The sequence below is a fragment of the Rhinopithecus bieti genome, unplaced genomic scaffold, assembly GCF_001698545.2.
Source record: "Rhinopithecus bieti isolate Rb0 unplaced genomic scaffold, ASM169854v2 scaffold_11655, whole genome shotgun sequence".
Lineage (NCBI taxonomy): Eukaryota > Metazoa > Chordata > Mammalia > Primates > Cercopithecidae > Rhinopithecus > Rhinopithecus bieti.
The window spans coordinates 86,558-108,934 of record NW_016806861.1 but is presented as its reverse complement, the minus strand read 5'-3'; the positions used below and the strand labels follow the sequence as shown (position 1 = coordinate 108,934).

At 40.7% G+C, this 22,377-nt stretch overlaps 1 protein-coding gene across 1 annotated transcript in view; it reads left to right on the top strand.

Moving 5' to 3' along the window:
• The window catches only part of SPEF2 (sperm flagellar and cilia associated 2), a 198,216-nt gene extending 176,188 nt beyond the window's left edge, over positions 1 to 22,028 (top strand). The window contains exons 30-36 of the mRNA XM_017878302.1: positions 663 to 769; positions 1,478 to 1,660; positions 4,339 to 4,431; positions 8,258 to 8,437; positions 15,086 to 15,331; positions 15,512 to 15,634; positions 21,881 to 22,028. Of these exons, the coding sequence (XP_017733791.1) occupies positions 663 to 769; positions 1,478 to 1,660; positions 4,339 to 4,431; positions 8,258 to 8,437; positions 15,086 to 15,331; positions 15,512 to 15,634; positions 21,881 to 21,970 (1,022 nt within the window). The 3' untranslated portion in view covers positions 21,971 to 22,028. The remainder of the gene's footprint in view (positions 1 to 662; positions 770 to 1,477; positions 1,661 to 4,338; positions 4,432 to 8,257; positions 8,438 to 15,085; positions 15,332 to 15,511; positions 15,635 to 21,880) is intronic.
• The last annotated feature ends 349 nt before the right edge of the window (positions 22,029 to 22,377 follow it).

Sequence of the window (22,377 nt, the reverse complement as noted above, 5' to 3'; positions counted from 1 at the left end):
GTGAAAAACAAGGTAGAAATCTCTTTTAGATTGAGTTAAGTAGGTTAGTTCATAAGCGCAAATAATTTAAAAGGTTAGTGGTCTTTCATGAAATACTTGGGAATACTGAGCCAATTAGGTGACTAAATTAGCACTTTCAATCCAGTAATTCAACAATTCAAATTTCTTTACATTTACAAAAGCAAATATGGTCTGATCCAAAGGGCAAGATGAGGATAAATGTATTACCTTGATTGTAGTGGTGATCTGCATGCTTTTGGAACACTTTTATTTAATATTTGCCAAAATATTTTACTTTTGTGCCCTACTGCATGTAAGAAACCTTAAAATCATATAGTTTTTGAAAAATTCAGCCTATTCTGAGTGAAAGGTCAAAGAACACTCTAAACTAAAAAGTATACAGTTTTATAATCTTACCCAATCTGGATTTAATTATTACTAAGCCAATAAAGACATTTTGACTTAGTTGAGAAACAATAATGAGAGAGCATCAGGAAATTATTATTTTTATATTTCCAAAATGTCTTCTGTTTCTTTAAAACTTACCATTTTATGTAATATGAATAAAGAGATTTTCAAATACTCATTACTTCTATTTTAGCAAAAGAAGATAAAAACCATCACCTAAACCAAGTGACAAAATATTTTTCATTGTATTATAGGCATAATAGGAAATAAAGCATTTACTGACATTCTGATCGATTTGGTGACCCTGAACCTCGGCACAAACAACTTTCCTAGTAGTTGGATGCACCTTACCCAATCTGAAGTAAGCTTCTATGTTGTCTGAGTTTTAAAGCTTTAAGCATTCTTATTTGATTAATGCATCAATAGTTCTAAAATAACGAGTACTTGCATAGGGTCTGACATTTAATATGCAATCAATGAAACATGAGTGAATGAAAAATGAATGAACTTCCAATGAAAACATATAGTATGCAAATGCTCAATATTTGAAAAATAAGTGATGATCTGTCAGTGAAATATTATAGAGACCGTGATGTTCAACCAGTGAGTTTCTATCTATAACTACCAGATGGAATGATCCTAACTAGTAATAGTAGATAATTCTGGTTGTTCTTGCTTTTCATCATAACCTTTTCCTTAAGAATGTTCAGAAAACAGAATGCTTAAAGAGCATTCCCCCACGGGCCACAGAGCCCTTGAACAGGCACAGCTATAATTTTTGTCTCTCCTCTGTTGGAAAGGTACAAAGTTAACTGGAGTGATGTATTTGATGGTATGATGGTAAGCAAAAGTCACAAATGTCAAGGAAGCAAAAAATGAAACACTTTCTGGGGCTGTCTGCTGTGGACTGGTTGGTAGAATAAAGGAAACAAAAGACAGAACTGATTCTATGTGCCAGTGAAAAGTCCTACTTCTTTCATGGGATACTCTCACTGTGAAAATATGAGCAAGTAGAGCATCAATATAGATTCATGTATATATTCCAAAGACATTTCCTGTTTTCTTCTAGTTACAGGAATTAACATCTTTATTAACAGTCAACTCTGAGTTTGTGGACTGGCGGAAGTTCCTGTTAGTAACCTCAATGCCTTGGCCCATTCCCTTGGAGGAGGAGCTCCTTGAGACTCTTCAGAAATTCAAGGCTGTGGATAAGGCGCAGTTGGGCACCATCACTTTCGAGCAATATATGCAGGTTGTTACCAGCACCTGATGGCATTGATAACACCAGAACACTCGTGACCTAAGAAGTGAATTACTCAGATGTTACATTGCCAGGTCTCAGGCCAGTGCGTTGCTTCTCAGCTGCCCTTATCTAGTCACCCAGAGGCAGCACAGGCAGTGTCAAAGCCCTAGGCAGAAGCCTGACTTCCATCCCCAGGGAAAAGATCTGAAAAAGTCAGAACTTCCAGGAGAACAAAGCGTTCTGAAAGCAGTTACATAAACTTTTTTGTTCTTCTCCTGAGTTCCTAACCAGTGGTTCTTATCCTTGGCTGTACATTAGAATCATCTGCAAAGCTTTTAATAAGCCCAATGTCCAACACTCTAAGCTCCCAGAGTAGAAACAACAGTGATGTAAAAAAACACACACACACAGGGAAAGGAGCAAGTTTTTTCTCTTTGGGGTGAGAGGGTGATGAATGTTGAGATTATTTCTGAGAAGTTGAGTTTGAAATATCTGTGGGAAATGAAGAGAGAAATGTCCAGTCTAATATGGCCCATACAGAAGGGATCACAAGTTAATATCATGTAAATGGTTATTGAATTTATGAATGTATGAGATCACTCAAGGAAAGTGATGGATAACCCAGTAGGTCATTGGACGTGGCAGGTGGGATGTAACTGGTAACTTGTGCTAGAGAAATTTTGGTGGAAAAATAATTACAGAAGTTAGATGGCAGAGGGTTGAGGAAATGAATGAGTCTATAGGAAGTGAAAACAAGAAAAGCCAACTGATTTTTGAGAAGTTTGACTAAGAAAAGAGTAAAAGCAACATTTCATAACAGAGAGGGGCCTGAATTACTTACTTGATCTTCATTAATGTCATTATATTGCTCACCATTTCACATTGCTGGTAGACATGAAAGAGGGAGACTTTCAGAAGGAGCTAACTTTGAAACAGAGTAATATTCTCCAGGTGCCTGCATCTCACATGTATTTCACCAATCACATACATTCCTGCTTCCCTTTTCTTCCTTAATTCATGGCCTCCTTTTTTTTGTGAGAGCTCTGAGGTTTCCAGGCTCATAGAGTTGAGCCACAAGGAAAAAAGACAAACTATGACAAGGCTCTTTCAGGGCTGATCAAGACAGGTGTTCGGTTATTTGAGTTCTGCTACATTTATTTTCCAAGTAGATTTACAATTTGTTGAGGTGGTTTTGTTTGAAAACAAAAGCAGCAGAGCAAAACTTACTTTGTTTCCATAGCTGTCTTAAGATTTTAAAAAGTGTGCACTCATGAAATTATTGACCTTTGCTATTTATTGTATGTGGCAATCAACGTAGGATATCAATTTGAATATTCTTTTGCACAAACATGAGAAGAACAAAGGGTATTGGCAATTTTCACCAAAGTGCTGAGCTAAAACCAGGAAACTATTTTACCAAAGGTGTGAGTTTCTTAGAGAAAGCTGGATGCTGCGTTTAAGAGAAACTCAGCAATACTTCTTTGAACACTGCCTGTGTTTTGGGAACGGTTGTTTTCTGAGCTCTGACCTCTCCCCTTCCACCCTCAGGTCCCCCTCCTCTGAAACCCCCATTTGGAAAGGCCCACTTGACCAGCCTGCATGCCTTTCACAGATTATCAGCACTTGCCAGCTCACTAACCCACCCCCCCCCACACACACACACAATGTTGTTTCAGTGGAAAAATCAAAATAACTTTAGCTCAAACTTGTACAAGATTTGTCGAAAACGTCCCATTAGGACAGTAAAATAGTATGCTTGCATTGCGGAAATGAAGTTCTAATTGATGTCAGTTATAAACTGAGACAGACGGACGTCATGAACAAGAGGTCACCGAGCTCTTGAGTCAGTTATTCAGTTACTTAACAAAGAGTTTTCTAAAACCAGCAATGTATACCAGCACCATGCAAGTCTCCACAAACAGATAGGACATGAACAGTACATAAGGAATGTGAGCTATTTTTAATGGGGGCACAGACTCCTCCAAAATATGACTACTGCAAGATTAATACAGGGTAGCAGCCTCCAAGCCTCATCACACGCTCCAATCATTAAAAATAGTCAGCATTGACCGGGCGCAGTGGCTCACGCCTGTAATCCCAGAACTTTGGGAGGCCAAGGCGGGTGGATCACGAGGTCAGAAGATCGAGACCATCCTGGCTAACATGGTGAAACCCCGTCTCTACTAAAAGTATAAAAAATTAGCCGGGCATGGTAGTGAGCGCCTGTAGTCCCAGCTACTCAAGAGGCTGAGGCAGGAGAATGGCGTGAACCCGGGAGGCGGAGCTTGCAGTGAGCCGAGATCCGGCCACTGCACTTCAGCCTGGGCAACAGAACGAGACTCCCTCTCAAAAAAAAAAAAAAAAAAGTAGCCAGCACTCCTAATCTATGGGTACTTATTTATAAAGTATATACATATACAACAGCACATAATACATTATGAACATTATCAAAGATGTAAAAATAAAAATTACATAAGAATGAGATAAAAAGAAATGTAAATGGGAGTTCTAGTATTTTCTCCTACACCCCTGTGGTTCCTGCATCCTACTTGGGAGATAACTGCTCTAGAGACAAGATTGGCTCAGTCTCTGTGGCTTTTAGAGGAACATCTCAGCATAACACATACTTTAATAATTTTGTTTTTTTTGTTTTGTTTTTTTGTTTTGTTTTGTTTTGTTTTATGTAGGCTGGTCTGTGGTTTACAGGAGATGAAGATATAAAAATTCCAGAAAATCCTCTTGAACCCCTGCCATTTAATAGGCAGGAGCATCTTATAGAGGTAATTACTGAGATCTTCAAAAAATATGGAATTAAAGCACTAACCATTTCCTTTGTGTTTTTCTTCCACTTGTGTAACTTGCTTTGGACTGCGCCCCTGCCCCTCAGTTCCTCTGCTGTCTTTCCAAAGTGCTGACCTTAGTGCTCACTAAGGAGTCAGTGTAGAGAAGCTCGGGGGAGGAGGCAGCGGCCAGAATATCAGAGCCTTACTGTTAATTCTCTGTGAACCTGGACAATTCCATGGCCTCTCAGAATTCACCTTCCTCATCTGTCAAATAAGCTAAGTTTTTAACACGTTTGTCTCTGAGTTTCCTTCCAATTCTAAAAGCTTAGGATAAAATTTGTCATTTTACCTATGTCCATTTCTCTTTGATTTTGACTAATACAGCAAGGGTTTGCCTATACCGTTGCCCATGGCCCATCAGAGCTTGCTGCTCTCAATATTATTATTATCCTCAATAATAGCATTTTATGAGCCTCTATTTCTGAGGCCACAATGAAAAGCCAGACCTTAAAAATCTCAATGCCACTCTATCCTCAGTAAGACATGAAAAAAACTGAATGGTAGATTTAGACATCACAGTGAACTCTGTATAATATATGGATTGTTCAAATTCTAGCCAGCCATTAGTTCCAAATTGCAGTACAAAATTGAGCAACACTCCAGTTGTAGCCATAAATGGAGTAATTTCCTTCAATTGGATGCATATTTTTTGAGCACTTCTGCTAGATGCTAGCAGGAGAGCAGGTAAGATAAAGGGTCAGAGAGTTACCAAAAAAGCCCAAGATATAAGGTTGGCAGTTGCAGGGGCAGTATTTTGTGTGTTGTTATTTTTAATGTGAAACTGGAGGACTGAAAACCAATTATCCTGGAGAGTTTTGGAATGGTCTCTATATGCTTTTGTGAACAAATCTGCCATCAACATAAACAGGTTCTTTATTAGTTGGAAGCAACTGGCAGTTTGAATATTATGCCAAGTGCAAAGTACTTTCATTGTCAGCCAGAAGTTTTTAGAAATGTCAATCAAAGGCAGAATCTGAGCTGCTCACCTGGCAGCAAAACAGAAAAGGACCTTTTAGTACTTTTGGAGCAGGTGGCTCCCACCTGCTGCTGGAAGATTACAGGGAGGAAAGGAACAAAGTCAGCAGCAGAGGCAGGACTGTGGAGACTGAGCAAAAAGTGGTGTTATGGAACAAAAGATAGCTGACAGGGATGTGTATGATGTCTGTATGACAGAAAAGGTAAAAGGAGTGGTGTTTTCCATACTCCCCATGGGTGTCTGTGATACTCAATGCTCAGAAGTTACATAAATCTCAGTGTTCTTACCCTGGGATAGAAGCACAGATTTCACTGTTTATAAGCTGTGAGGTATCCACGGCATGACCCAATCTCTCTGCACCTTGCTTTCTTATCCCTCTCTGGTGGGGCTGTTGTGCAGAGGGAGTTCGTGTGTGTGGTACTCTTAGAACAGCGAGTGACACATAATAAGTCCTAGGTAAGTGTTAGTCAACAAGCTAAACAGGTTAACTATACATGGTTAAACAGTGGTTAATGGTTAACCTTCTAAAGACAGGTGGGCAGAGATAAAACGTCAAACAACAAAAGATGTTTGTTTATTTATGTGGCTGTAATTAGAATAAGAAATACCAAATTGGAGAGAAATGGACACATTAGGAATCCTGGAGGCCAGAAGCCCTGGCTCTGCTCCCAGTGCTGCCAGGACTCACTGCAGAAACTTGCACACATCTGCACCTCCAGGTCCTCCGTAACCTCTTGCCATTTCAGTCAATGGCAACCTATCCTTCCAGTTGCTCAGGCAAAAACCCAGGAGTCATCCCAGTTCCTCTCTTCTCTCAAACTGCACATCCAATACCTTAGGAAATCCTGATAGTTCTACCTTCAAAACGCATAAATGCCGAACGAGACCACTGCTTCCCAGCCCTATTGCTATCACCTGGAACAAGCCACAATCAACTTCACCTAGATGGCTGCAATGGCCTCATGATAGGTCTCCCTGATTATGCTTTGTCTTCACCCAGTTTGCAGATCAAATCACAGCAGCCCCCACTCAAAACTTCCGTGACTCTGTGTTTTACTCAGAGGAAAGGCCCAAATCCTTACGTGTCCCACCAGGCCTTGTGTGTTCTGATCCTGTTGCCTCTTTCATTTCACCTCCTGCCATGATCCCTTTGCCCATTCTGGCTCAGCCACACTGAACCTGCTCATTGTTGATCAAACATGCAAGGCCTGCCCCAACCTTGGGAGTTCGGCCTCAGCAGCCCTTTTGTCTGTCATGCTCTTCCCCTAGATGTCTTCCCCAGCTAACTCCCTGCCCTCCTCCACGTCAATGGTCAAACTTCACCTCAATCTTGCTGCCTAGCCCCTCCCCACTCTTCACTCTCAATTCCCCTTTCCTTGACCTGCTCTTTTTTCTGTGTTTTCATAATCACCACATAGTTTACTTATTTCATTTATTCTTTTATCTTCTTCTTTTTTTTCAGGCTGGAGTGCAGTAGCAAGATCTCAGCTCACTGCAACCTCTGCCTCCCAGGTTGAAGCAATTCTCCTGCCTCAGCCTCCCGAGTAGCTGGGATTACAGGCACCCACCACCACACCTGGCTAATTTTTGTACTTTTTGTAGAGATGGGGTTTTGCTTTGTTGGCCAGAGTGGTCTCCAACTCCTGGCTTCAAGTGATCTGCCTGCCTCGTTCTCCCAAAGTGCTGGGATTACAGACATGAGCCACCATGCCTGGCCTCTCTCATTTCTTTGAGACATTATTTAAATTTTTGTGGGATTTTCCAAATATCAGAAATTATTTTTCTACCTGTTAACTTCATTTATGCCTAGTTAAAACTATTCATAGTTGTAAGGGTTTTTGGTAACAAATAACCTGGTGGAAATACCCTCTGACTCTAGGAACTTGCTTCTCAAAGTATGGGCCAGAACCAGCAACATTAGAAGTACCTGGAACCTTGCTAGACATGCAGAATCTTAGATGGCCCAGCACCATATACTTAATCAGAATTCACATTTTGAAAATGTTCTCCAGGTCATAAATATACATTTGTGAAGAGCTGGAAGGTAGCAGTCTCCCCAGACGGGGCTGCTTATGTGCTTAGGTGTGGCCTATGTGTTCCAGGGTTTGGGCCTCTGCTTTGGAGGGCCCCAGAGGATATTTGACTCCCAAGCACTAACTCCTCATGCTGCCAAATGCACAAGACACTGTGTCAATGTCAGCTTGGGCATTCAGAGTGAGAAAATTGCTGATTTGATATTTGGTGTTCAGTACACTCTGCCTGGAAGTGAAGCCAACTAGGGTCAGTAGCTTGAGTATGAAGTCCAGAAGAGGTGAACCAGTTTTAAGACTTTTTAATAGCTAGAATCCCAGTGGCTTTAGGCATCATATTCTTTCCCTCCTTTCACTCCCCACAGAGACCAATGGACCAGAAGCCTCATATTTAGGGCCAGGGCCTAGTTTGTCCGGAGAATGCTGAGGACAGATAGATGGGTCCTTGGGCTTGTGGCTCTCTTTTCCTATTTAACGTGCAGCCCCCCACTACCCTTAATTAGTACATTATTTCCTAAATATGTTAGTAGCATTAATTAGCGCAACATTTCTTTTACAATATTTCAGGGCCTTACTTTTACTGCTTTTCTTCTTAACATTATTCAGTTCGTACCATTCATTTTATGTTAGCTTTACTAATTCAACCCTCAGAAGGTAACTTTATTCCAAAGCTCCTGGGGAGATTCTCCATTGCCATGACTAACTATTGACTATGAGAGTGCACCCATTTTATCTTTGGAATTCTTTTTGTGTGCAGTTTTTCTTTAGGCTATTTGCTGACTATGAGAAGGATCCACCCCAACTTGACTACACACAGATGCTGCTTTACTTTGCTTGCCACCCAGACACCGTGGAAGGAGTCTACAGGGCCCTCAGTGTGGCTGTTGGGACTCATGTCTTCCAACAAGTCAAAGCTTCCATTCCAAATGCAGAAAAGGTAATTGTATTCCAGAAATAGACTAACTATAGAGTCTGGAGGGGATGCCTGAAGACCCTAAAGTGACAACAAGAACTCTGTTCTTTTCATCTCCATATTTTCCTAGGTGTGTAATATGATGCTTTACACATACTAGGTCTTCAACAAAGCCTTACTCAATTGGATTAAGACCTGGGGACCCAATTGCCATCGACCATTTTTGTAGTAAAATCAAAATTTGTTCAAAGTGTCTTGGTGGAATCAAACTTTACTCTGTAAAGGATGGCCTTTATGTGGCATGAGTGCTGATCCTGATAAATGAAACAGAAATGGGTATCAACCCAATCCATTTGGGATTCTGTGTAGAAACGATAGATGAAACAAGTTCAGGTCTATATGCACACCACATATATGTGGCTTGGTAGTGTTTCAGGCCAAAGCCTGGCCACTGGAAACCTGCATTTCATATCATCTGTGTCCAAGGACAAAGAAGCTTAATATCCAATTAAGATGCCACCTCACCTTCCCCTTGAGAACTCTAAGGCATTGGCATTCCCTGGCTTTTGGGATGGTATAGTCTCCAGCAGGGTGCTAGGTAATGTGCTTCCTAGGTGCCCATTTGTTCTTGACATGGCTTTTGGTTCTGTTCTTTGGGAGCCAGAGCAGTGGCTCTATCTGATGGGATGCTTGTTTCTATTTTTCCTTTGTAGAAACAAAGGGGAAAAGATTGCCACCCAGTCCAGACTCCTCAGAGGTTCCAGACACAAACTTCTGTCTTTTTCACACATACTTGTGAAAATATGAAGTTGAAGTAGTCTGAAAGGAATGGGAGGTTCCTGTAACTGCATTCATGGGAGGGAAGAGAGAAACTCTTAAATGCCACCTTAAAGTTTGGCCCTGAGCATGTGGACAGAAAGATTTCCTTCCCATTCCACCAGAGCCAGAGTGAGGCCAGATACATATCTAGTGAGCTAACAACTCTTCAAACCAGTGTGCTGTAAATACTGGTTCAACACACAGTGGCAGAAAGTTCAGCCAGGAGTGTGTATTTCCATTCAAGAAAGCTGCCTTCTTTGACAGTAGAACCCCAATTTAAAAGTCTCCCAAATAAGGGGCTGGGTGTAGTGGCTCCCACCTGTAATCTCAGCACTTTGGGAGGCCAAGGCAGGTGGATCACCTGAGGTCAGGAGTTCGAGACCAGCCTGACCAGTATAGTGAAACCCCGTCTCTACTAAAAATACAACATTACTTGGGTGTGGTGGTGTGTGCCTGTAGTCCCAGCTACTCGAGAGACTGAGACTGGAGAATTATCTGAACCTGGGAGGCAGAGGTTGCAGTGAGCCAAGATCGCACCACTGCTCTCCAGCCTGGGTGACAGAGTAAGACTCCATCTCAAAATAATAATAATAATAATAATAAGTTTCCCAAATAAGTGAGGAGTTAGGTGTGATGTGCATTCACGGGCACTGAATTTGCCACTTTCCCAGGAATGTTTCTGTATCTCCCTGTAGATGGGAGTTCCCTAAACTAACTCTGAATCTGTGATCTAAGCCAAGATCACAGCATGCTGTGAGGTCTCATTAATGTCTGTCTTCCCTCACCTCAAATGATGTCAGACCCGCAGCTATACATTCCCATGGTGCACCCTGCTTCCCCTATGAGATACTCCTCACCTGGCAATGACTTCCTTGAGATCTGCTTCTCTCTAGACTCTAAGCATCCTGTGGACTGGGAGTTTGGTGGGCAGGAGGCATCTGTTTTGTTCTACATCCCTAAACTTGAGGCAAGGCCTGGTACAGAGCTTAGTAAACATTGCATAAATTAATTGATCAATTAATTAGTTCATTCACTTTGTAAACTATGCTTTTTGCATGGCCCCGTGAGGAACACAAAAGAAGCCAAACTTGCTCTCCTGAAGGGACTCTAATTGGCCTCCTTCCTACAGAAAAGAATGAATGATGCCCCAAACAGGGAGGGAGCATGGAATAAAAGGCAGATTAACATGAGGCCTTGCCAGCCAGAAGAAGTGTGGATGTCCTCTCCTTTCCTGCCTCTCTTCTTTACTCTTGTTACGCTCTCCACCTGGCGTACCCTTCATCTGGTCTCAAAGGATCTGAGGCCTCCCCATTATCCAAGGCCTACAGCAATGCCACATCTTTCACGAAGCGTCTCCTGACAACACTGAGCACTCTCGCAGCAAGGCCCAGGTTATAACCAGAACTTCCCTGGCAGGGTGGAGCACCCTCACACACACACATTCACTGCTTCCACAAACATTTATTGAGCACCTGCCTGTGCTGGGGACTACTCTTGATTTGGGGGTATGGCAGTGAACAAAAATTATTCCAGGCAGGAGGAAGACAGGCAATAAACAAATAAGCAAAATAGAGACTACATCAAACGGTGATAAATTCTATGGAAAAAAAAAAAAGAATGCAGGGGGAAAATACAGGCATGGGAATAGGGGTTGCAATGTTCAGTAGGGTGGCCAGAGAACGCCTCTCTGTGAAGAGACATATAAACAGAGGCCTGGAGAAGGTGAGGGAGAGAGCCTTGCAGGTCTCTGGGGCACAAGCACTTGAAGTGAGGACAACAGTAAGTGCAAAAGCCCCTCAGTGCGGCCATGACTGTTGTGTTCCAAGAGCTAGGGCTAGCCAGCAGAACTGGAGAGGACCAGGCTGGAGGAGAGTAATAAGGAAGGGAAGTGAGAGGGAGAGGACCCTGAGGGCCACTGCAGGGATGTTAGTTTTAACTCTGTACAGGATGAGAAGTCATTGGAAGAGTGCAGTCACCCGGCTTCACTAAGTCAGGATCTCTCTGTGTTGAGGAGAGACTATAGCGGGAAAAGGAGGGAAATAAGGAGACCTAGGCCTTCAGGCAGGGGACCACTTATCTATTTATTTCTACTGCCAAATGGTTCCTGCCTTGAGTTTGGGACACCTTGTTACCCATCTTCATGTCCTCTGAAGTGCTGCCACATAGCCAGTGCTTGATTAGTATTTGTGAACATGGCCAGGAAAGAAGGGGAGAAGGAAGAGAGGGACAGTGAAATGAATGGCGTTTAGTCTAGTCTCCATGGTAGAGAGGAGGAAAGCAGACATTCCAGGCAGGCAGAGGCAACAGCAGACTCCAGGAGGCTGTGATGAGCATGAAAGGCCAGGAAAAAGGAAGTCTGTGCTAGAGCTGTTGCCATAGCAACAGACAGTTGTCTCTGAGGCTGGCAGCCAGGCTAGCTAGCACAGGAAGACGCTTAATGCCTTCCATCCCTGAGTGCTGCATTCACCGTATGCTAGTGTTCCCACCCAGGAAGCAGCTCTCCTTGAGTGCTGTTCTCAAGAGCTCCTTTTAAATCCAAAGACACCATGGAGGAATTGAACCAAGAACACTGCACTGCAGAGATTAAGCTAGTGGGTGGGAGGTGGAGCCAGGATGGAGCACAGGGCTCTCTCACACACACAGGCCTGTCCCTGACTTGGAGTGAACCCTAGGGGCATTTGGAACACAGGAGCTACCCACCTCCCTCATTCTCACTCACTCCTCATCCTGCTGTCTCCAACTGTGGCACTGCATTTCTGTGCCATTTCCACTGTGTTCCAGTTTCCTGGGCAACCCTGTCCCAGGAAGCCATAATGCTCAGAAATAACACCTCCAGCAGATTCATATTTACTCCCAAGCCATTCAATCAGATCTCTGCTTTTGCTTTCCACACAAACAACTGGAAATCTCCCCAGCGTTTCATTCTTCTTTACTCTATTTCTGCTATTCATGCTGATTTTATTCAATGCAGCTCAGGCCTTCTGTTTAAAGCCACAGCTTCTTGGGTAATTTAAAAGAAATTTAAGAGCAAGGCATTCATCAGTAATGCACTAATCTAGGTGGATCTTTAAATAAATGACATTTGGGAACATGGTTCGTTCTGGCACCTGTGTGGCATGGGGTTAGTAAATTGTGAGCTTGAATCTCTCACATTGCAAAAGTCTTGTAAAAACATCTTGGCAAGGAGCGTTTGAGGCCCTGGGGTAGAAAACACATACATTTCTATGCCCTTCTACTCTTTGAGGCTTTGCCCACATTAGTCCAAGAACAGACCTCTGTGCTGCCATCTGAGATGTGGGACTGAGCTGATTGAATGATAGAAATGCATGGTCAGGAAGACACACAGGTAGCACTCTGGGGACATATTTGTTGGGAGTCCTGAGAGTTAGCCAAGTGTGACATAGTGCTTGACAGCACCACAATCTGTTCCCCTGCTTAGATAATAATGTGACTTCTGTAGATCTTTGATACCACTGATAACTGCTCATTCAAACGTACTGGCTTTTCTCCAAATTGGCCTCACTGGTTTTGTTCCTGCACCCACATTCAACATCACCAGCTTTCAGAGACTCTGTTGGAGATAACCACTGCCTCTTGCACACATTTCCCTCCCTGCAGGACCATGCCAACATCTTCAGTTTGATCTCAGTCTCTCTCCCTTCCTTCCCCTCCCACTGAGCCACTAGGCCTATTCTGTACCAACCCCCTAGAGAGCAAAAATAGCAAACATGTAAAAAGCATCCTCTGGCACTAATAAGTTAAGGATTACTCACTCTGACATTTCAGATGTTTACATTGCTACCTCTTAAATTTTTTAGAAAATCATTTATTCCATTATGCTTACATCAGGACTTTGGAATCATTTATTCCATTAGGCTTACATCAGGCCTTTTTAAAGTAAGCTTCTCCCTAATTATGGAAGGAGTTAGAGAGAGGCCAGGTTCCTTCTTTGCTTAAGTCTGATATCATCTGCTCATCTAAGCAGCTAGTCGTTTGCTTGCCCACAGCTATGTTGGGTATGTTCTATCTTGGGTACACAGAACCTATGCTACACTCTGAATAGAAATTTATTCATCCTGGACTCACTCTGAAAGATGTTTTACTTCACAACTATGTTCATTTCACTATACTGTTTCGTTGCCCTGGAAAATTATTGACGGGTAGCCAATGCAATCATCCCCAAGATTCCTGGGTAGAAATACTAAAGCTGATTTCACTTTTCTGCCATGTAGCATTTCCAATTGTTTAATATGGACAAAAGCCTGGAGGAAAATTATATAAATATGTATGATTTTGATTCCAAAATTTTGATTCCAAAATTTTCCCTGTCTTTTTTTTCTTTCTTTTTTCAAGCTTAAATTTAAGCTTTTTTCAAGCTTAAATTCCCACCTTAACAATGGATATAGAGACCCACCTAAGGCAAAGTGACCACATAGAGCTATAGCAAATGTAACCTGCCTTCATTACACTGTCCACTGTCCCTCCAAATTTTTTATAGGGACATGTGACTACCAGAGGCTTAATTCTATGCTGCATCATAATTCTTCCATACGTGAGATTTACATGACTATTTAGAAAGAGCTTGCACAATCTATAGACTTAATACTTCTACCAAATTAAATATTTACAGCATTGTGCACCCTCCTAAATTCGCATTTTTTTCTTCTTTGGAATAAAGGAGATCAGATCTCAGATATTCTGTGACATCTGGCTAGCCAAAATGCCAAAATGCTTTTTCTCTTGGCAAATTGTCAAAGATTGAAGCATACATACATACACACATGTATACACACATATACACACAAATTTACTATAGAGAATGTAAGAAGCACAAAGCAAAGGAAATTGTCTATTCTGCTATCCAGAAGTCACCACTGTTAACTCTTTAATGTGTTTGCTTTCCATTTTCATCAATAGTATAGATATATAAGCAAAGTATCCTACTGCATGTATTACTTTGTTTTCTGCTTTCTTTTTGCACTTATCCTATCCTGAGTGTTTTATTGTGTTATTAAGAATTCTGCTAAACCATCATTTTTCATGGCAGTGTAATATTCCATTGCAGAAATAGAGTTCATATTACCATTCCCCCAATTTTTTGGAATCTTAGGTTTTCTATTTTTGCTGTAATACTGAATGAACAGCCATATACAAAAGTATTTGTGCAAATGAATATTTCTTCAGGATCAATTCCTAGTCCTGTAACTACTGGGTCAATGATAGGATACATAAGAAGAATATATACATTCAGGCTTTTGATACATAAGAAATCGAAACTATTTACTCCTCACCATACTCATGAGTGCCTGAGTTCATGGCTTCTGGCCAAATTTCAAAGAGCAGCAGTAAAAATCTCAACCTGATTTTGTATACTGGATTTGTTTTCTATTTTGCCTTCTGAGTGTTTAGTTGGGATATCCTCCAGTGTCCAAAGAAGTGTTTCTGAAGCTCTTAGAATCTGTCAAGCTAGAGCAATTGACTTGCCTTAGCCTCTCAATTGCAATCAATTTCAAAAGCAAATCTTGTTTAACATCTATATACATGTGTATATCTATATCTATTACAGGTGTAGAAGTACCTGGCAGTGTAATCAGCCCAAGAATGTATGAAGATGTGTAGGACACACTCCACACTATACAAGCTTCTGTACACTACAAGTAAAACTGGTCTTGAATTTTGACATTGTGATTTTCAAGACAGCTAGCGTATTGTCTTCTAGACTGGCTAGCTAGTTTGTGGTAGGCTCTGTCATTCGTGAAAAGCATGTGATTATGAAATTGGTATATTCTAAAAGTCTCTATTGGTGGAAAAAACTTCAGGTTGACTTCATGTTCTCTTCATTTAACTTTGCAGACCTCCTCAACTGATGCAAGTCCAGCTGAGGAATTTCCTGAACCTGAGGAAAATGCTGCAAGAGAAGAAAGGAAATTAAAAGACAACAGGGGGGAAAGGGGACAGAAGGATGAAGAAATCCCTGAAAATGCAAACAATGAAAAGATTTCCATGGAAACATTACTCAAAGTGTTCAAAGGGGGAAGTGAAGCACAGGACTCTAACAGATTTGCCAGCCACCTAAAGATAGAGAACATTTATGCAGAGGTTGGTTAGATTATTTTGTAAAAAGTTGGCCTCAATTCTGAGCATATTTTTATGGAACGGCTCTCAAAATATATCATTGTATAGAAATTATACAGAATCTCTTTAGTAAATACAACTATTTTTTAACAGCTGCTGGATTGTAAGGTTGATTGACTTCATATTCATTCTTCTTCTTTAAAGGGCTTCATAAAAACATTTCAAGACCTAGGTGCCGAGAACCTGGAGCCAATTGAAGTTGCTGTTCTCTTGAAGCATCCTTTTATTCAAGACCTGATTTCAAATTATTCAGACTATAAGTTTCCTGTGAGTATTACCCCAAAGTGCTCTAATGTGGTTGGGCTCCGGTTCAGGACATGCTACGATGTTTCTAAATGTGAGCTGGCATGGAAGAGAAAGAAACTGGACTCTGCCAGGCCAGGCCAGGCCAAAATCTGGAGAAGCTAAGCTGGTAATCATACCAGGCCAGAAAGGTCAGCCTGAAATATCCAAAGGGCAGCAAGCTTAGGCACAGTTGATAGGTGGTAGTTAAAGCTGGCTGGGTGACAGTGTTAGGATTGTCACTGTAGCCATGTAGTGACGCTAGCCCGTGATTGAAGAGTTTGGAGAATAAGATTCCTCCTGCCAAAAAGAACTAACCAAGACAATGATCTCCAGCCAAGTGCTAACATATTCATTGTACTCTAATCACTCATGGTACACATCATCTCTGTAGTGGAAATGATAGTGTGTGCAAAAGGTTGGGCACCACTTCCGTCAGGAAAACAGTGTGCAAGATGGAGAAACTAAGGACAAACCCAGAGAAACTGGACAAACCCAGCAGAAGAAAGGAAGAACTGCAACTCAGAAATCACATAACCACCAAGCAGGTCTGGACCACACGTGCTAAATGTGCATCCGCTAAGGCGAGTCCCGGGCCTTTAACAGCAGGAGCTAAGGAGGGCAGAGGCTGACACCAACTCCCTTTCATACTGTGAAACTACATCCCTCTCAGATACCAGTTTAACATGAAGTCTCCCTGTTTGGCTCCTGTGAGTTGTGTATTGAACTACAAAGGGTTTGCTGAGTTGAAAATAAAAGCACTTTCACTTTGGTAAAGTGTAGATTGTGTATCTTCACTTCTCAATGACAACAAGTTACATTTTGCCATTTTCTTCCTATACACACAAATGAAACTCTTCAGAGTTAAATATCTTTCTGTGTGCCTAAATGTTTTTGTTCTAAATTGCTGAATCTTTAAAATATTAAATTATTAATTAATATTAAAATTAATTTTACTGCCTGTATTAGTATAACTGAAGTTGATTTCTAACAAGCTAGGAGCTGTTTAGACACAAAGCCTATGCAGTAATGAAATACGATTATAGCATTTAAGAACACAGGCTCTGGACTCAGGTCATGGGACTGAATCTCAGGTCTACCCCTCAGTAGCTCCCTGACCTTAACTTTCTCTTAATCCTGGCTTTCTCATCTGTTAAATGGGGATGAGACATTCATATTGAAAGGGTGATGGTGAGGATTAAGTGAGGTCGTGTGTGTAAAGCACTTGGCATGGTATCTGACACAAGGGAAGGGCTACAGAAATGATGGCTGTTAGGGGTACTATTCAATATTGATCACCTACTACTGAGACCCATGGCATAAGCTTCCATAGGAGAGAGAAAATTGAGTACATAATTTGGTCACTGCTCTAAAAAAATTAACTCCTTTTTGCAAGATAATTTTTACATGCGGGAATCTCAAGAAAATGATGTGAGTTAAACCAACCAAGTGCAAAATTATAGGAATTCAATACATGACATTTTTGTGCTGGAAGCATGGAGGGAGTCTGCCCAAGAAGGAATAAACTGGGTCTTGAACGATGGCCAGGGTTTGGGAAAGTAGCGAGAGGGAAAGGGAAGTCTACATGGATTTTGCTATTGGTGTAGGGAGGCAGCAGGGTCCTGGGTGAAGGCAAGGTCTGGGGAAGGCATGGGAGAAGGACTGCAGGAGCCCCACCCCATGAAGAGCCTGGGAAAGGTATAAAATGATCCCATTAAATTGGTAAGATCAGGCCAGATTGCGAAGAACCCAGATATCACAGGAAAATGTGGATTCCATTTGAAAAGCAAGAGAGAATGAACAGGCTGCTGAGCAGGGCATGATATGATATTTCTTCATCCCCAAGCATTCCTTGGGGATACTGTGCCATAATATCATCCTGCACAAAGTAGGTTCCATAGGCCCATCTCTCTAGACTGCATTTTAGCTTACATGCCCTGCTCCACTTATCAGGGAATAGCTCTCTTATGTTGAACCGGTAAAATAATTTGCAAAATTCTTTGGGATTATGTGAAATAGGACTTATTTTATATTGCTGAGTACAAGTAGGACCATAAAAATGATGCCACAATTATTTCCTCTCATACTGGGAAGAAGACTCCCACAAAGTCAGGATGGTTTGAAAATATCTTCACTCTGAGCAGAGTGATTAAATACAATAAACTTGCAGGGAAGATTCTATTTGACATTTTCCTTGAGGAAAGAAAATAGCCAACAGATGGCTGCCTTCAAGAGTTAGCCTTTCCGAATAGGTGCTCTGACTTCCCAGGAAAGCTGTCATCCATAGGACTCCCTGTCCTGCCTTTTTTTTTTTTTTTTTTTTTTTGAGACAGTTTTGTTCTTGTTGCCCAGGCTGGAGTGCAGTGGCATGATCTGGGCTCACTGCAACCTCCACCTCCCAGGTTCACGCGATTCTCCTGCCTCAGCCTCCTGAGTAGCTGGGATTACAGGTGCCTGCCACCACACCCAGCTAATTTTTTGTATTTTTATAGAGATGGGGCTTCACTATGTTGGCCAGGCTGGTCTCAAACTCCTGACCTCAGATGATGCACCTGCCTCGGCCTCCCAAAGTGCTAGAGGACTCCTTTTAAGTTATACATTCCCCTCATTTCTGAAGGAGTGTCAGCAATTAGCAATGTTAACTGAAGTACTATCAGCATTTGGAGCAGCACAGTTCCTCTTTGAAGATAACTGTCCCAAGTGTGGCAGAATACCTAACATTTCAGTCCCTACCCCCAGTATTCCAGGAGCATCCTGACATACTGACCTCCAAAACTACCTCTGCCTGCGCATTTGCCAAACTTTCCTTGGTGCACAGTACCTCTCTGGCTGAAAGCCGCCCAGCGGCAGGGTGTCTGTCTTCTGTTAACCAGTTTCACAATACCAGTAGCACTTGGCATTCTCATAGCAGAGAGTGAGTTAGTGAGTTAGTTCATTGCCAGAATGTTTCTCTAAGATATACCCGAGTCATCTACTTTAACTCTTCCTCCTCACATCCTCCACACCTCGTCCTGGTCACTCCACCAAGGAATCTAATTAGAGGCCAGTAAACTACCACCAGTGGGAGTCATTCGTATGATGGTCCATCAGGAAGAGTTGTGCCTGTGTCCTGAAAAGCCTAAATTCTGATATTTACAGTGAAAAAGGGTCCCTTTCCAGTAAGGGGTTCTATTCTCATTTTTGCTAACAACAACAACAACAACAAAAGGAATGAAGGGATGGAGAGAAAAGAATCTTTGAAGAACCACTGCACTTGTCCTGTCATTTTTTGCTTCAGATATCCATGTACAAGTAAATAGATCACATTTTTATAATACACTTCAACCACAGTGATGTCATTTGAAGATCTTTCAAGATAAGAAGAGCAAAAGCTAGAGTGTGGTTTTTCAGGTTAAAATGTTGTTTGCTATTATAAACAGTGGCAAGTGAAGGTTGTTGCCTAACAGCTTTATGTTTACAAGGTTCTTGTTTAGAAGTGACAACGTTTTAAGATATATATTTGAAAACACTAAGTATGCATAATTTTAATAATGTATTAAGGTGGACTGGTTTTGTGGTTATGAGAGTGGGCTCTGGAACTTCACTGACTGGGTTCATACCTATGAAGTGTGTGGCCTTAGGTAAGTGACCTCAAAGTGCCTTGGTGTCTGCATCTATAAAACAGGGCCAATTATCAGAGTCACCTCATGGTGGGGGGGATTGTACAGATTAAATGAGATAATACATATAAAGTACTTAGCTCAGTTCCTGGAAGATAGAAAGCACTCAATAAATGTGACATACTACTACTACTACTACTACTACTACTACTACTACTACTACTACTACTGTACTACTACTATTAGGTTGGTGCAAAAGTAGTTGTAGTTTTTGCCGTTACTTTCAATGGCAAAGAACCACAATTACTTTTGCACCAAACTCCTTCTACTACTGCTGGTCTGTAGTAGTTACCGTGCACAGTAAATAATTCTGAATCATGTGCAATTATATGTGGATGGACTAGTGAGCTGGCATCTAATCTCTTGAATGCACATGTCTTATCTTTGGAAAAAAAGAAGGACTTTCACTGGTGCAGGACCATGATGATAAAGGGTCCAAACATGTCCCAGGAAGCCTCTGGTCCATACCTATGTGGAAGTTCCAGATTTTGTGTTGGACATTATAGGTATTCAGCTAAAGTCACTTATTTAATTTCCACTTTCAGAGGCCTTGTGTAAAAAAGTTATTTTCAAATAATTCTCCTAAATTATTAAAAAAATGATTTGTGTAAATATAACAAGATCAGTGAGGATATTGGAACTGTGTTGTTGGTGAACAAAGTCAATTTCCTGTGATAAATATATATTTATAAATGTAAATGAATAAACAATTTTCTCTAAAAACTTAATAACTTTAGTCTCTTGTGATGAACACAGACTCAATTATTATACATCTTTTATAACAAATCTGTAAATCAAGCATATTACCTTATCATTGAGGTTTATATTCAATGGGAGACAGCAAGAAATCTTTTAATGTTAAAATCAGAATATCACCAGAAAATATCTTATGAACAAATGAATCAGGACCCAATTACATTAGGATAACATACCTATAATTGTAAATGTGAACTGAAGGAGACTTTCATCCCTCTTTGTCTTCAAGGCAACTGACTTTAAAGTACTCTCTAAGCTTCTCCTTTATCTTTATAACAAAATATGATAGCTGCTTCAGTGCTTTGTGTTTTCAAAGCACCAGTGTCAAACATTTTCTGACTTTCACAGGCTCTTCTCCATTCACTGCTACTGAAAATTATGGTCCCTGATTTCAGCTATAAATTTAGCTAAAACTGGTTTAAATATATCTGGAGCTTATCATTTTCCCCATGCTATGGAGTGTCAGATAATCACAAGTTAGCTTGTTCCTTAATCCTCAAATCAACTTCTGATAATATTAAAAGGACATTAATTATTATAAACATACTATATAAAGAAGACATGTTATTAAGAATTGTAGTGGGCTGGGCACAGCAGTTCCCATCTGTAATCCCAGCACTTTGGGAGGCTGAGGTGGGATGATTTCTTGAGGCCAGGTGTTTGAGACAAACCTGGTCAACAGAGCAAGACTCCTCTCTACAAAATTTTTTAAATTAGCTGGACATGATGACATGTGCCTGTAGTACCAGCTACTTAGAAAACTGAGGTGGGAGGATTTCTTGAGCCTCGGAGATTGAGGCTGCAGTGAGCTATGGTCTTGCCACAGCACTCCAGCCTGGGTGACAGAGCGAAACTCCATTTCTAAAAAAATAAATAATAAATGAAAGCATTGTACTGGGTAAGACTAGAAAAGTCAATGGGGAGCAGTTTTCTTTTCCACTTGCTTCACTTAGCATTGACCTGTGGCTTTAGGAGATAAGGAACAAGATCTCTAAAGAAAATGATTCACTATGATCCCTCACAGTGACTGATAGAAGCAATGCATAGAAGCAAGGGTCAACACAAATGGTGAACAAATTCATGTCTTCTCAACTAAAATGCTCACAGTCAAATTGAAGTCTTTGAAACTCAGCTCTGAGGAAAAGGAACTTATATTATTAAACACTTCTCTAAATTTGTGAAATAAAAAAAAAAAAACCTAAAAGCTACCTAAATGCAATTCTGTATTTTCATGTGTTGGTACTCCTTCTACATTGTGATAATAGTTTAAATGTATTTTGAAAAATATCTGTGATTTACGATGTAAGATAGCTGTATAGCAAATGAAAAACAGATCATTCTTTCCCTGATGTTTTTTAAATGAAAGAATGAGACAGTTTCAGGAAAGTAATCTTTTGTTTTAAAATTCTACAAATCTATAGACATGATTAATTTAGCATTAGCATTTTCTTTCATAGAAGGTGAATACTGGTTTTTGTATTCATTCATAAGGAAATAATCTTTTAACTTGCAGATTTATTATATGCCAGGTTCTGTGGAACTGCTTTTACACATGTTAATTAACCTAATATGACAACTGCATTATTAGACATGGAAACTGAGGTTCCAAGATCTTAGATAGCTTTCCAAAGGTACAAGTAGTAAGTCTCAGGGTGCGATTAAAACTAAATGGAGAAGTTTGTTCAGTGGAAAAAAAGAAATAAAAGCTGTTTAATGGTTGCCATGTACTATGTGATCATTTATTAGTATTTGTGTAGCATAGTACTGATCATCCTTTATTAGTATTTGTAACTTCTCTTTGAACCATTTGTCTTAGGATATTAAAATAATTCTCCAAAGGAGTGAACATGTACAAGGAAGTGATGGAGAGAGATCACCTTCAAGACATACAGAGGAAAAGAAATGAGGACAAAAGAGTGTGATTTTTGTAATTCAGCAATAAATCTTGCAAAAATTAAATGTGACCATGGTATTTGTCATATATGTTATGATTTTAAGTATAGAAATGAACCCTACCAGTTTATTATCAGCATTGAAGAGAACCTTCCTTAACTTGGAGAATATTTCATAATAAAGAGAGAAAAAAAAAAACCAAAGTAAAATCCAAAATAAACAGCATGCATTTTGAAGTGATTCTGAAAATGGAAGGCCCCAAAACAGTATGTTCAAATATAAAGAAGTCATGAAAACTCCCTATGAGGGCTATCTACATTAGGCAGATATAGTGAAAATTTCCCCAAAACTCCACATCAGCACAGTGCTTCTAGGTACATCTTATAGTTCTTGCTCCATATGCAGTAAAATTTCCAGGTT